The sequence below is a fragment of the Stegodyphus dumicola genome, chromosome 7, assembly GCF_044657685.1.
Source record: "Stegodyphus dumicola isolate Sdum_Otavi_A_Nest chromosome 7, ASM4465768v1".
Lineage (NCBI taxonomy): Eukaryota > Metazoa > Arthropoda > Arachnida > Araneae > Eresidae > Stegodyphus > Stegodyphus dumicola.
Genome location: NC_140774.1, coordinates 72,689,035 through 72,705,486, shown reverse-complemented (window position 1 = coordinate 72,705,486; position 16,452 = coordinate 72,689,035). Strand labels below are relative to the sequence as shown.

General features: G+C 31.1%; 2 protein-coding genes across 9 annotated transcripts in view; one reads left to right on the top strand and one right to left on the bottom strand.

Annotated features, from left to right (window-relative positions):
- The window catches only part of LOC118196844 (28S rRNA (uridine-N(3))-methyltransferase), a 61,482-nt gene extending 56,735 nt beyond the window's left edge, over positions 1-4,747 (bottom strand). For all 3 annotated transcript variants that reach the window (XM_085820450.1, XM_085820449.1, XM_035368323.2), the window contains exons 1-2: positions 4,500-4,747; positions 396-426 (exon numbers count right to left, since the gene is read on the bottom strand). In XM_085820450.1, the coding sequence (XP_085676576.1) occupies positions 396-426; positions 4,500-4,697 (229 nt within the window). In that variant the 5' untranslated portion in view covers positions 4,698-4,747. The remainder of the gene's footprint in view (positions 1-395; positions 427-4,499) is intronic.
- Positions 4,748-5,002: 255 nt separating this feature from the next.
- Positions 5,003-16,452, top strand: part of LOC118196846 (calcium-binding tyrosine phosphorylation-regulated protein-like) — a 41,563-nt gene continuing 30,113 nt past the window's right edge. For 3 of the 6 annotated variants that reach the window (XM_035368327.2, XM_035368325.2, XM_085820451.1), the window contains exons 1-3: positions 5,085-5,223; positions 7,892-8,061; positions 9,582-9,655. In XM_035368327.2, coding sequence (XP_035224218.1) covers positions 5,222-5,223; positions 7,892-8,061; positions 9,582-9,655 — 246 coding nt within the window. In that variant the 5' untranslated portion in view covers positions 5,085-5,221. Of the gene's footprint in view, positions 5,224-7,891; positions 8,062-9,581; positions 9,656-16,452 lie in introns of all 6 variants that reach the window. The other 3 variants (XM_085820453.1, XM_035368329.2, XM_085820452.1) reach the window with 2 other exon arrangements.

The window sequence follows — 16,452 nt, the reverse complement described above, 5'->3', positions numbered from 1 at the left end:
CTAGCATATTTTCTGACCAATACCACACATTTTCTGCTGGGACAGATTAACATTTAAATATTGAATTAGTTGAATTAGAAATTGAAGTGTAGTGAGATAACAGAAAATTAATTTGGTACTTTCTCATTAATGTGGTCACTCCATAAATGTTTGGCAATATTTATCATTTACTTTTATCAACTGGGTGATTAAGTTTATCAATTTTGATGAATGCATATGGTGGTTGATTTAACAGTTAAGTAACATTTCTTTTACAGTTAGAAAAATAAAACTGTCAAACTAATTACTTTCACATATTTCACATTCCATTTAATATAATTTGAGTAGTATACAGTATATAATTTGCTAGTAGCTTGGAATATCTAAAACCATAATTTTCAAAATACAGAACTTACTATTTTTCTTCCATTCTTTCCAATTCATTCCCTAGGAGAGGAAAAAAATAAGTAAATTAAAAAGTTACATTAAACTGTGCAATTTGAATAAAAGTCAACTGTAGCAGCTCACAAAAAGAAATAACACACATAACATTTTTTATGAATTTATATTTATATCACACACTTATTTTATATTCACGTCACTTATTTTATATTTATATCGCATAACATTTTCTTTATGAACAGAAAAGTGAATGTTAATTCTCTGTGATATTGTAGATTTGAGGGATAATGAAAACCAATTTACTCTTTCATCATACTGAGGAAACTGTTGCGAAGATAACGACTAGTATGAAAATCACAACTGGCTTAGTGGTTAAAATATCATTTAAATTTTTTGCAAGAACAATTATTCAGAAATATATCTTAGCTTAAAACTGGTACAACAATAGGTATGCCAAACACAGCCTACAATTTCAATATATGCAGTCTGCATTTCAGACAATGAGGGAAGAAGGCAAAGCCAAAGACATGGTTCATTCAAGCAACAGCAGATGAGAAAAAGCAATGCATATTATCTTTGGTCATTATTCATAACCAGAAAATCTTTCTGTTAATCCTGAAAATCAATTGGATTAAAGATGTCATAGAGCGGAGAAATCGTAGGGAAAGAATGACGTTAAAACAAATATTAATTTATTTCTGAATATTCTTGAAATATATTATCAATCATACATTATTTTGGGTGCGATAAGCACCCTCGGTTGATCTTTACAATATGGTAACTGGTAGTTTGGCGACATTTTGGAGGCGATAAAGGTTACTACCTGGGACTTTGGTAATAATGTGAGCAGTACTCAGTTCCGATTACGCATTATTTTGCGTGAGGGAAATGAGAGATCATGGGATATGTCATGTGATATTAATGGACGAATTACGGTTCTTTAATCGGAAAAGGGGGGGAATCGGGAAAAAATCTGGAAATTTTGTATTTAGCTTTATTCTGTGTTGTGTGAAACAGTGTTGTGTAATTTTTGGATCCCATGGCCCTAACTAAAGTGATTCGAAATGGGTATTTAGGCATTGTGATAAAGAGAAGTTTGCTTTTTATTTAGCGGAGGAAGTATGGAGGAAAAATTCGCAGAAAAAATCTTTGAATAATTTTATTGAATGAATTAGAAAAGTGTATCCGCCACGTAATCAAGATTCTGAAGAAGATTAAGTAAGTTAGTATTTTTAATTATTTGAGGATATTATTTTTATGCATTGTTCTAAATGTAAGGCGGAAAGGAATTTGGTATTATTGGGAAAATTGTTATGAGCAATGATTTAGTTTAAAGTAATTAGGATTGTAAGGTAATTTTTATTAATTTAATGTATGTGCTCATTTACATTTTAAGTAGTGTTTTTGAATTTAATTATATTTTAATGAAATGATAGTTATTTTGTGAATTTTATGTTTGTAGGAATTTGGTATACGTTTAAGTTGATATAAACATGCATGGAAATAATTTAAATATTTGATACTAAGTATTTGTAATACTTGCGGTATGAATTCGTTGGTGACGTGTATAATGTAATAGATGATTTAGAGGTAAAAGTTTTTGGATATTTTATTTATTTTATATGTGGAAATGTTCATATTTGTAAAGGGTAAATACTTTTTCGCGATCAGGTAATTTCATATATGTTCTTTTTACCGGGTTTAAAGATTGAGAAAATTGTCATGTATTTTCGTGAAATTTTTCTAATTGATGAGAAAAAAGCAGTGTACATGGATATAGTGAAGAGTGTGCGCAATGCCATTTTTGTGCAATTCTGGGATTTTTTTTAAGTAAAAATAAGTCGGCGTGTACATGGTTTACGTGTATGTGTTATTTTGAAAAACGCGTAAGGTGTATGGTATTGTGCACTTTTTCCCAATTTTGCAGTGAATATTTGTCATGATTAAGCAGTTTTGTTTGATAAAATTTCTAGCATAAGTGTAATTCGGCTAGTAGATTGTTGGAAGAAGTGTTCAGTAGATAAGAAGAAAAGAAACATGTCTTTACTTCGTGAAGACAAAATGGCGGCGGGGGAAAAAAATAGAGGGTTGCTGTAGGAGAGTTGGTTGCCAAATTTTCGCCAAAAATTCGCCAAGTTACCATAATGTAAAGATCAAACGCACCCTCCACAATTTGGTCTAGCTGATCACATCTCAAGACAATGTATGAAGAGAAGTTAGCAGCATACATTAGCACAGCAAGAGGAAGGCAGGAAAAAGTGAGTGTGTATTTTAGCACAGGGGTATTTATAGAGTATCCTTTGCTTAAACATTGCACTTTGATAGGATAAAAATGTCCTCGATGCTGCTCTTAGTAACGGCATAATGCAAATTAATTTTAAGGTGCTGTACTGCACTTTAGATTAGTAGCGTTAAGACAGCAGAAAGGAGAATTAGCCAAATTAAAACGAGGAATTAAAAGGACTATTACTAAAGTAGCTTTCTTTTATATATATATGTGTGTGTGTGTGTGTGTGAAATATAAAAAATATGCTAGCTTTGCTCTAAAAGAACAGGCAACCACTAATTAACTTTCCACAATTTCAGGATCTTACCCCTAGACCAGTACTTTTGAGAACATTCTGGCATGTTATTTAACCGCTAGTAGAAATACTGAGTACTCCCCATTTTTTAGTCAGACTGCTTTCTACTATCGCTGCTACAAGACTCCGCGCTGCTCTGTCCATCTTTCTTCCCTTTGTTAGAATAGTTATGACATCAAAAGCCTAGATTTCATCTTATTTAGTTTAAAACACTATTTGATATGTAATTTAGAGAATTTCATCTAAAAGAAAAATAATCTGCCATTTGAATTGAATAAAGATGTGCAATTAAAAGCAAAATCCTTTTGGGTCATCATTCTGCTGTATTCCACTCAGCCAAACAATGCCCGGACTCTGGCCAAGCTTCGTCATTCCTGTGCCTATCCACAAAATCATGATATACATACACACATAACTATAGATAGAGATATATCAGAAGACAGCAAGAATAGCAGAAATTATTAAAATATCTTCATATTCTAAGCCTTTGTGTAAGACTTTTTAAGGGAAACTGGTTCATATATGTGTGGAGGGAAATGATGAAAATGCCCATGCAGCCAACCTGTTTGTGGGACCTGATTATGACAAAGGGCTATTTACCTCAGGTGGAATACTTTATTACAGTAAACTGGTTCATACTCATATTGAATACAGCAAAAATTTTAAATCCTCGCAGCTATTTACTTTGCTAGGAAATGAACCCAGGTCCCACTATCAGCAATTAGTAATCTTATCCACTCTACTTCTATTGACACCTAACTTCACTGGAGAATTTTTCTCTCTTTGGTTCTCACGTGCACTAAAAAAATCCTACATTTCATTTACATTTTTTTCGAGATTTAACTAGCTATGACTTATTATGCAAATACTTTAAGACACAATTTATCTCTTTAACAAATGAAATAAGTTCTAAGTATTGATTTGAAAAATAATATAAAATTGCTAGTTATTCATGTAAAAATTTATAACAATGCAAATTAATTATAATTTTCAATAGGATATAGAAAATTAAAAATGCTGAAATAAGGCAATTTCATATCCAGTATCATAAAATTTTGAATGAAAACATTTCTGTGACAAGCAAAAGGCAAATTGCTGCTATAACTATACAATTAGAAATTTACAAAAGTCTAATACGAAAAATGTTTTACTGATACTAAAGAAGGTTTTCTACATTTCCAGACCCAAATCATTCTTAATTGTACAGATGCATCATCATATTTTTATATACATTTCTATTACTATTATTTATTTATTATTTGAAAATATAATCGGCATTTGTCCCTAAATATATCATGAGAGTTCTATTGATCATTCTATTGATATCTATATATTATGAGAGCTATTAAAATACAAATACATTTTTTTTTTTTTTTATATATATAATATAATGTTTAATTTGGTTACTATTTTCCGTTATTCCTATCCACGTGAATTTTCATAACTTTGACACTTGCAAAATAATAATGACAATAAAGATAATAACTTAGATACTGAGCTGTATAATTCAACGAAATGTCAAATTCTTTTACTAACCGAAGTGATAGCATCCTTCGAGAAACGATTCTTCAGAGACTCAGAATTTCCATTTTTTGATACTTTCTCCATAATGTTTATAAACGAAAACAACAACGTGGGTGTAGGTATTGCCATCCATATTTTAAAAATTATCGCCACTGAATGCAGTACGTTGATACTTTCTTTGATCTGCTTCCGAAGCAAATGTCCGGCCATCAGACTTATGTCTTCAAAAATGTGTTCCTCAAAAATTACAATTAGTTGAAATACCCTTTAAATTAGTTTTCCATTTTCAAAACAATATTTATATATACTAACGAAATAACTACATTTGTTACAGAATAGAAATAAACTGAGTAAAAGCAGGTGTTGTTTTTCGACCGTGTTTTCAACCAATTTTATTGCTCCCTTGTTTAGGTTCGTTTCGTACAGGGCAGGGGCCATTTGAGGGGCGTCGCGTATACGGGTTTTAAACGTCGAGTGACCTCCTCCACCGAGATGGAGTTGCTTAGCAACGTTAAAATTATAAATACGTCGCCTAGCAACCCATATCCGATCGTCAATAGCAAGAACGGCATGAAGCCAAAGAATATGTATTGTACATAGACGTTCTTTGGTGGAGCCGCATTTTGCGAACGAATGCCGACTAAGCGAAAATCGGTATATTTTTGTATTATTCCCTTGCAACTTTAGCCCAGTTTATGAATTTTTACGACATATTCTGTACTTAGAATTCGCAAATGTATGTCTTTAAAATTATTAACCATAATTTTTATTAGCTATAACTATGTCATAAATGTATTGTAACTTACAAAATATAATGAGTATAATCATAATTTTGAAACGAATTTTTTTTTATTTTTCTAACCTGGTTATGATGTAGATGTTAATTATTTTATTTTCATTTTGTTTATTTATAATAAAATTCGGTTGATCTTTACATTATGGTAACTTGGCGTTTTTTTGGCGAAAATTTGACGACCAACTCTCCTACAGCAACCCTCTATTTTTTTTCCCGCCGACATTTTGTCTTCACGAAGTAAAGACATGTTTCTTTCCTTTTTATCTACTGAACACTTCTTCCAACAATCTACTAGCCGAATTACACTTATGCTAGAAATTTTATCTAACAAAACTGCTTAATCATGACAAATATTCACTGCAAAATTGGGTAAAAGTGCACAATACCATACTCCTTACGCGTTTTTCAAAATAACACATACACATAAACCATGTACACGCCGACTTATTTTTACTTAAAAAAACATCCCAGAATTGCACAAAAATGGCATTGCGCACACTCTTCACTATATCCATGTACACTGCTTTTTTCTCATAAATTAGAAAAATTTCACGAAAATACATGACAATTTTCTCAATCTTTAAACCCGGTAAAAAGAACATATATGAAATTACCTGATCACGAAAAAGTATTTACCCTTTACAAATATGAACATTTCCACATATAAAATAAATAAAATATCCAAAAACTTTTACCTCTAAATCATCTATTACATTACACACGTCACCAACGAATTCATACCGCAAACATTACAAATACTTAGTATCAAATATTTAAATTATTTCCATGCATGTTTACTTCAACTTAAACGTGTACCAAATTCCTACAAACATAAAATTCACAAAATAACTATCATTTAATTAAAATATCACTAAACCATGTACGCGTCGACTTATTTTTACTTAAAAAAACATCCCAGAATTGCACAAAAATGGCATTGCGCACACTCTTCACTATATCCATGTACACTGCTTTTTTCTCATAAATTAGAAAAATTTCACGAAAATACATGACAATTTTCTCAATCTTTAAACCCGGTTAAAAGAACATATGTGAAATTACCTGATCGCGAAAAAGTATTTACCCTTTACAAATATGAACATTTCCACATATAAAATAAATAAAATATCCAAAAACTTTTACCTCTAAATCATCTATTACATTATACACGTCACCAACGAATTCATACCGCAACCATTACAAATACTTCTTGTCAGATATTTAAATTATTTCCATGCACGTTTACTTCAACTAAAACGTATACCAAATTCCTACAAACATAAAATTCACAAAATAACTATCATTTAATTAAAATATAATTAAATTAAAACACTACTTAAAATATAAATGAGCACATACATTAAATTAATACATACATAAATACCCATTTCGAATTCACTTTAGTTACGGCCATGGGATCCAAAAATTCACGAACACTGTTTCACACAACACAGAATAAAGCCAAATACAAAATTTCCAGATTTTTTCCCGATTTCCCCCCTTTTCCGATTAAAGAACCGTAATTCGTCCATTAATATCACATGACATATCCCATGATCTCTCATTTCCCTCACACAAAATAATGCGTAATCGGAACTGAGTACTGCTCACATTATTACCAAAGTGCCAGGTAGTAACCTTTTTCGCCTCCAAAATGTCGCCAAACTACCAGTTACCATATTGTAAAGATCAACCTAAAATTCTTGTTCTTTTACATATGTTTTTTATTTTAGTCACAAAATATGGTACTATTCGGTTTCGAGGGCCGTAAAAAATCGCCAAACTTTTGTTGATGCCAATGCTGCTAAAAGTAATTGCGGCAACCCTAACGCAAGAAAGGAAGTATAATAGTAAATAACTATCTAATATTGATGTTTTAATTTAGATGAAAGTTTAAGTTGATATAATATTTCGCTACCGAGTTATCGCTAAAGCATAATGTCATCTCATTGGTTGTTCAAACATAATTTTCTATAATGAATGATGCCTTTTCTTTGAAAACATTCTCGGTAAAGTGCAGAATCGCCCACTTATTTGTTTGCCCCTTTTTACAAGGGAAAAAAACAATTGGATTTTTGTCATTTTCTTTTACTTTTTAAGTGACAATAGGTTGATGTGTTCATAGATAAAGTCAGGGATGTGCGCAGTGCCATTTTTGTGCAATTCTGGGATTTTTTTTTAAGAGAAAATAAGTCGATGTGCACATGGATACCGAGTATTTACAATTCTTAAAAACGCGTCAAGCAGTGGGTGATTCTGCACTTTACCCATAATTCTATCGCAGACTTTTCATCATGGGCAATTCCCAAATTATTAAATCCATAGGTTATCAAAAAAGGAATTAAAAATTAAACTAGTATTTCAATGGCGTGTTAAGAAATATAGAACTATATAAACTTATGCAATCTGAAATCAGCGCGTACGCTAGATTTGGCACGCTGTTAAATGGGCGTGTTTGCTAGATTTGGCGCTTTCGTGCATACATTTTTGCTGGAATTTTTTTACGGCCCTCAAAACCAAATAGTACCCAAAAGGATTTTGGTTACAATATAGAAATGTTTTAAAGATCCTATAATTTCTACACCATGCCATTCATTATCTATTACAGGACAATGTCTGTCACAAGACCTCGACCAGTTGTACCAGAAGAATTACCAAAGCTCTTGCACAGTATAAGTTATGCAGTAATAAAAAATAATCCAAATGATATAATAAGCTTTGCTGCTAATCATTTTCAGCAGCTGTATGATGAACGAGAACAACAGAAAAAAGTAGCTGGTATGCATTTTTTTAATGTAGTTTATGGAAGAATTTAATTTGATACTGATATTATCAAATCTTGAACATGTAATAATTTGAATATTTTATGGTTTATATGTAATGTTTTAATATATCGGTCTATTCTCACCTTGGTACTCCTGTGCTATCGGAACCGGATTCAGAAATGTATACATGTATGCACATGTGTATGTGCATATATGTGTCTGTGTTTACATATATACATGCATATATGAACACATGCATACGTACATACATTTCTGAATCCAGTTCTGATAACAGAAGAATACCCTCAGTATATGTCTGCTTGGAAATATGCCCTGTTTGCATACGAAAATGTTTGTTTGATTTCATATTTGTTCGGAATATGACGAGTTCGGCGAGTTATGATTGCATGTACTTACATTTGCTTACTTCTTTCAAGGCAATGAGAATATCAATGCACCTGTTGCTACTATTTTAGTAAAGAACCCTTGCTATAACTTTGAATTTTGAAGTGATTTTGTGTTTTCTCACTTAAATATTTCATAAATTTATTAACAGTAAATTTTAATGAGAAAAGTCAAGCAATGAAGAAAATTATAAGGATCACCAAGGAGTGAAAAAAGAACTAGTTGACAATGCATATCCAGGACTTAGCTATTTCATACTATATGCCAAGTATGATGGTGTTTACATTAAACTTATGATTGTGAAAAATGAAGATGCTATTAAATCAGCTAACATTGCGAAGGGGATGAAATCACTTACTAAACAAAGATCAGGGTTGTAAGAGCATGTTGAAAACTGCTTTTGTTCTGGATAGCAAAAATACATTTATGTACCATATCATATGGCAATGCTCTATTTACGTATGGTACAATTTCACTCACTACATTTGTATTTTAGTATTATAATAGCAACAAAAGGATTTTTTTATAAGAATGGATTATAAAGCTGTGCATAAATTCTTGCATTATGCTTTTTTAAAAGTTTAATAATGGCCAAACTGATTCTTCTAAAACAAAGTCTACTTTTTTTTTTTTTTTTTTTTAATATCAAATTAATTTAAGTAGAAGATTGAGGAGAAAATGGAAAATTTGTATAATTAAACTATAAAAAATCAGGCTGTTTGTAAAAAAAACTTCAAAAGAAATTAATAGTAGAATCTTCTGAAAATACCAGTGCAATCTCCAGGTATCTACAACAATCTCTAATTTTTTTTATTTTAAATCCAAATATTCATGTGATAATGGTAACAAACTCAAATTGTTATACTTTTTCATTTGACTACTATACAACAGCTGTGCCTTACTGTAATTTTCAAATAAAGCCTTTATAGGTAACATTCAATATTTATCATAAATACCAGGACTTCTTCATTTTCTAAACACAAAACATTATCAATTGCAAGAATCAAAATGCACTACTTACTACTTTTGCAGTTCTATGAAAATGGTGCATTATATTAAAGGCCTGCTGTTATTTTATCAGTGTATGTTTTAAGCAAACAGTTGTTTTATCGGTGCATATTTTTCTAGAGGACATGCAAAATCTAAATTTGTTTGCAACCAATCTGATTATCTGCACTGCTCTTAAGAAGGTCACCAACCTGGTAAAAATATTTGTTTAATCTCTGGCTTATAGTTACTGTTTCTATTTGTAAATAATAATAATAAGATGCATTTTATAAAAAATAAAAAAAAATTATAAAAAATAAATCTCTATGGTCAACGGTACATTTTTATAGCTTGTGGATACAAAAATTTTTGAAAGAGTCTTTTCTTCTGCTTTTTATATCTGCTGACAAATCAATTTGATGAGATAGATCAGAAAATTATGTCATGCAATTCCTCTGTGCTTTATTATTTCTCCACATGAGTGAACCCCTAAGTCATTCAACATATATATGGTAATCTGATCAGCAAAATGCTTATATACAAAACATCATGTAAATTCATGTCTACTTAAGTATATACGTATATGTACAAGATAGTTGGCTGTTGTTATGTGTATGCTTCAGGGCTGTGGCATCGGAATCAGAGTCGAGCAGATTTTGGGGTAAAAGGAATCGGAGCTGGAGTCACTAAAAACAGGTAGACTCCGACTCCAGTTTTTGTTGGACAGTTTGAATTTGAAATGAAATTAATACGAAGTGAAAAGAATTAATGGCAACCTGAGTTATTGTTTTTATTTACAGACTGTATACATTAATAAATAGTTACAGTCAAAAGTCGTTAATCCGGATTATAGATCATCACTTTAAATCTGGTAAGATGGCATGCAGAAATTATAAACCTAAAAGGCTGATCTTTAGAATATGGTAACTGGTAGTTTGGCAACATTTTGGAGGCGATAAAGGTTACTACCTGGGACTTTGGTAATAATATGAGCAGTACTCAGTTCCGATTACGCATTATTTTGTGTGAGGGAAATGAGAGATCATGGGATACGTCATGTGATATTAATGGACGAATTACGGTTCTTTAATCGGAAAAGGGGGGAAATTGGGAAAAAATCTGGAAATTTTGTATTTGGTTTTACAGTAAGACCCCGCTTAACGCTGTTTCGTTTAGCGCTGTTTCGGTTTAGCGCTCTTTTATTTCAACCCGGGGATTCCACGAAATCGCTCGCAGCATACGGGGATTCCCCAAAATATTATACAGCGATAGGTTTCAAATACATATCCAAAAGAGTGTACTTGTATTTCTTGTTTGGTGCGGTATTGTACAGACATATTTTGAAGGGGTAAATGTGGAAGATATCGAAGAAATAATTCAAGAAGCAGCAGCTAGTCTTTCTAATGATGAGCTCAAGGAATTAACTGAACAAGAAGAAAACAAAAATGTTGACAGCAGTGATTCAGAAGAAGAGCAAAAAGAACTTTCGATGGCATTTCTAAAAAGCAGTTTGTCTACCATAACTGAAATAATGGATCAGTTCATTGAAAATGATCCGAATTTCGATAGGAGCTCAAAAGTAAGGCGTGGTGTTAGAGATGCTCTATCCGTTTATGAAGAACTTTTAAGAGAACAACGCAAAAGAAAAAGGCAAACAACATTAGATGCTTTTGTCACAAAAAGGCAGAACACTGAAAACGTGGAAGGCTAACTAAATATGACTGAGAATTTTGTTTTTTTTTAAGAATATTCGTTTTGTTATTTATATTTTGTTTTTATTTTTGCAAGAAATAATAATGTGGTATTAATTTGGGCTTTAAGAAATAAATGTTTGGTTTTATTTTTATTAAAAAAACATACTTTTTAAATTTAATACCTAACCAATTTCCTAGCCATCTTCCCCTAACCCCAATATTTACATGTAAAGATAGCCTCGTTTAGCGCTGTTTCGCATTACGCTCTACTTTGATGGAACGTATCCCCCGCATTTAGCGGGGTCTTACTGAATTCTGTGTTGTGTGAAACAGTGTTCGCTAATTTTTGGATCCCATGGCACTAACTAAAGTGAATTCGAAATGAGTATTTAGTGGGATTGAAAGGGGTAGTAATAAGTGTTTTTTTAAGGTTGTGCGAGATAGAAGTAAAGATGTTTTATTAAGTTATTTATTTTACCTCGTACCTTGCTGTGAACTATAAGTAGGATTTTAAACATCCTGAAACAGGCACACATACGCTTGCTTTTTATTTAGCGGAGGAAATAAGAAAAGTTTATCGGACACATAATTAAGATTCTGAAGAAGATTAGATAAGTTAGTATTTTTAATTATTTGAGGATATTATTTTTATGCATTGTTCTAAATGTAAGGTGGAAGTAAAGTAATTTGGTATTATTGGGAAAATTGTTATTAGCAATGATTTAGTTTAAAGTAATTAGGATTGTAAGCTAATTTTTATTAATTTAATGTATGTGCTTATTTATATTTTAAGTAGTATTTTTGAATTTAATTATATTTTAATTAAATGATAGTTATTTTGTGAATTTTATGTCTGTAGGAATTTGGTATACGTTTTAGTTGAAGTAAACATGCATGGAAATAATTTGGTTGATCTTTACATTATGGTAACTTGGTGATTTTTTGGCGAAAATTTGGCAACCAACTCTCCTACAGCAACCCTCTATTTTTTTTTCCCCGCCGCCATTTTGTCTTCACGAAGTAAAGACATGTTTCTTTTCTTCTTATCTACTGAACACTTCTTCCAACAATCTACTAGCCGAATTACACTTCTGCTAGAAATTTTATCAAACAAAACTGCTTAATCATGACAAATATTCACTGCAAAATTGGGAAAAGTGCACAATACCATACTCCTTACGCGTTTTTCAAAATAACACATACACATAAACCATGTACACGCCGACTTATTTTTACTTAAAAAAACATCCCAGAATTGCACAAAAATGGCATTGCGCACACTCTTCACTATATCCATGTACACTGCTTTTTTCTCATAAATTAGAAAAATTTCACGAAAATGCATAACAATTTTTTGAATCTTTAAACCCGGTAAAAAGAACATATATGAAATTACCTGATCGCGAAAAAGTATATACCCTTTCCAAATATGAACATTTCCCCGTATAAAATAAATAAAATATCCAAAAACTTTTACCTCTACATTATCTATTATATTACAAACATCACTAACTAATTCATACCGCAAATATTACAAATGGTTACAAATACTTAGTGTCAAACATTTAAATTATTTCCATGCACGTTTATTTCAACTTAAACGTATACCAAATTCTTACAAACATAAAATTCACAAAATAACTATCATTTAATTAAAATATCACTAAACCATGTACACGTCGACTTATTTTTACTTAAAAAAACATCCCAGAATTGCACAAAAATGGCATTGCGCACACTCTTCACTATATCCATGTACACTGCTTTTTTCTCATAAATTAGAAAAATTTCACGAAAATACATGACAATTTTCTCAATCTTTAAACCCGGTAAAAAGAACATATATGAAATTACCTGATCGCGAAAAAGTATTTACCCTTTACAAATATGAACATTTCCACATATAAAATAAATAAAATATCCAAAAACTTTTACCTCTAAATCATCTATTACATTATAGACGTCACCAACGAATTCATACCGCAAGCATTACAAATACTTAGTATCAAATATTTAAATTATTTCCATGCACGTTTATTTCAACTTAAACGTATACCAAATTCCTACAAACATAAAATTCACAAAATAACTATCATTTCATTAAAATATAATTAAATTCAAAAACACTACTTAAAATATAAATGAGCACATACATTAAATTAATAAAAATTACCTTACAATCCTAATTACTTTAAACTAAATCATTGCTAATAACAATTTTCCCAATAATACCAAATTCCTTTCCACCTTACCTTTAGAACAATGCATAAAAATAATATCCTCAAATAATTAAAAATACTAACTTACCTAATCTTCTTCAGAATCTTGATTACGTGGCGGATACACTTTTCTAATTCATTCAATAATATCCTCAAATAATTAAAAATACTAACTTACCTAAACTTCTTCAGAATCTTGATTACGCGGCGGATACACTTTTCTAATTCATTCAATAAAATTATTCAAAGATTTTTTCTGCGAATTTTTCCTCCATACTTCCTCCGCTAAATAAAAAGCAAACTTCTCTTTATCACAATGCCTAAATACCCATTTCGAATTCACTTTAGTTAGGGCCATGGGATCCAAAAATTAAACAAGACTGTTTCACACAACACAGAATAAAGCTAAATACAAAATTTCCACATTTTTTCCCGATTTCCCCCCTTTTCCGATTAAAGAACCGTAATTCGTCCATTAATATCACATGACATATCCCATGATCTCTCATTTCCCTCACGCAAAATAATGCGTAATCGGAACTGAGTACTGCTCACATTATTACCAAACTCCCAGGTAGTAACCTTTATCGCCTCCAAAATGTCTCCAAACTACCAGTTACCATATTGTAAAGATCAAACAATAATTTAAATATTTGACACTAAGTATTTGTAATGTGTGCGGTATGAATTCATTGGTAACGTTTATAATATAATAGATAATTTAGAGGTAAAAGTTTTTTGATATTTTATTTATTTTATATGTGGAAATGTTAATATTTGGAAAGGGTATATACTTTTTCGTTATTAGGTAATTTCATATATGTTCTTTTTAACGGGTTTAAAGATTCAGAAAATTGTCATGCATTTTCGTGAAATTTTTCTAATGTATGAGAAAAAAGGAGTGTACATGGATAAGGTGAAGAGTGTGCGCAATGCCATTTTTGTGCAATTCTGGGATTTTTTTTTTTTTTTAAGTAAAAATAAGTCGACGTGTACATGGTTTAGTGATATTTTAATTAAATGATAGTTATTTTGTGAATTTTATGTTTGTAGGAATTTGGTATACGTTTTAGTTGAAGTAAATGTGCATGGAAATAATTTAAATATTTGACACTAAGTATTTGTAATGCTTGCGGTATAAATTCGTTGGTGACGTTTATAATATAATAGATGATTTAGAGGTAAAAGTTTTTGGATATTTTATTTATTTTATATGCGGAAATGTTCATATTTGGAAAGGGTATATACTTTTTCGTGATCAGGTAATTTCATATATGTTCTTTTTACCGGGTTTAAAGATTCAGAAAATTGTCATGTATTTTCGTGAAATTTTTCTAATTTATGAGAAAAAAGCAGTGTACATGGATATAGTGAAGAGTGTGCGCAATGCCATTTTTGTGTAATTCTGGGATGTTTTTTGAAGTAAAAATAAGTGGACGTGTACATGGTTTATGTGTATGTGTTATTTTGAAAAACGCGTAAGGAGTATGGTATTGTGCACTTTTTCCCAATTTTGCAGTGAATATTTGTCATGATTAAGCAGTTTTGTTAGATAAAATTTCTAGCATAAGTGTAATTTGGCTAGTAGATTGTTGGAAGAAGTGTTCAGTAGATAAAAAGAAAAGAAACATGTCTTTACTTCGTGAAGACAAAATGGCGGCGGGAAAAAAAAATAGAGGGTTGCTGTAGGAGAGTTGGTCGCCAAAAAATCGCCAAGTTACCATAATCTAAAGATCAACCAACTAAGGATATGAAACCGTAATTTGTGAAATAAGAACAATTATGATCTAAAGGGTATCAAAATTTACAAACAACAAAAAAAAGCTTAATATTTATTTGTTTACTTTATTAAACATTTCTTTCAATGTAAGTCGTTTTACGTGATAATACTTTCTATTTAATTCTATAAGCAGACATAATTTCTTGTTCAGTTACAAAATTTAGCTGTTCAAGTCCAATAATTGCTGTGTCGAGAATACCGACTAATTTGTCAATCGAAATTATTTCATCTTCAATAACCTCTGTGTCTCTTTCTTCACTATCAGAAGCGAGTTATAATGACGAGGAATTTGATTTAAATCATATCAAAGACGGAGTACATGGAGATGAAATACTACATTTAGTAAGGAATTAGAAGCCAAATAAAATAAAAACATCTTCCTTGAAGATAAGGATAGTGCTGACAGATCAACTTCCAATTTATTGCACGCCGCGGCGTCCATCCCCCCCCAGAGCAGCGTGAAATTGATAAACAGATTTCGGAATGGTTAGAGAAACAAAGGATATGCCTATATCCATTTTTTGCAGCAATTCCACTTTTTCTTTATTGGACATCGAAACATACTTTCGCTTTGTAGATCCTTTGGGAGCTCCAGCATCGGAAATTCTATTTGGCATAATCGAAAGTTCAAGGTTACTTTTATAAAATTGCTCTAACAGTCTGCAAAAAATAATGACTCGGATCCAATTCGAAGATTAAGGAACAACACTAATTGCAACATTAACTGAAATAGATAATTAGATAATTTTAGCTTATACCATCTGTTATACATTAAACACGCATGAATAAACATATTATGCGCACACGCATATGCGCAGCCGTAAAGGTCTTACGCACATGCGTAAACGCCTATGCGCAGAAAGTTTGTAGCTTTGAGGTCCAAATTAACAACTTTTGACTGTATTTTCTATTTTATTGACATATTCATAAATAAATATAAGGATGGATGTGATATTTGCCATTAGCAATTAAACTGTTTCATTTAGTTACAAATCTCACTGGTAAATTTAGGTAAGCAGCAAGAACTTTAAAATTAAAACCATTCTTAGGAAGCGAGCAGGAAAATGAGCAATTATTGATCAAGCAGCACGATAAGGAAGTACATATTTGATGATAAAGAGTTTTTAGAATTAAGAACTCTTTTAGAAGAAGTAGATAATCCTAATGTTTCCCTAACAGAAAGACTGTGGAATGATCTTGCAGAACTGGAAACTCTTCTTTCTACACTGTATATAGCCCTCAGTGAGGAAACCCATCGAAAAGTATAGTGACCAATCCCTGCATTTCCTTTCCTTTTAGGAAATGAATGCTTTTCTCTG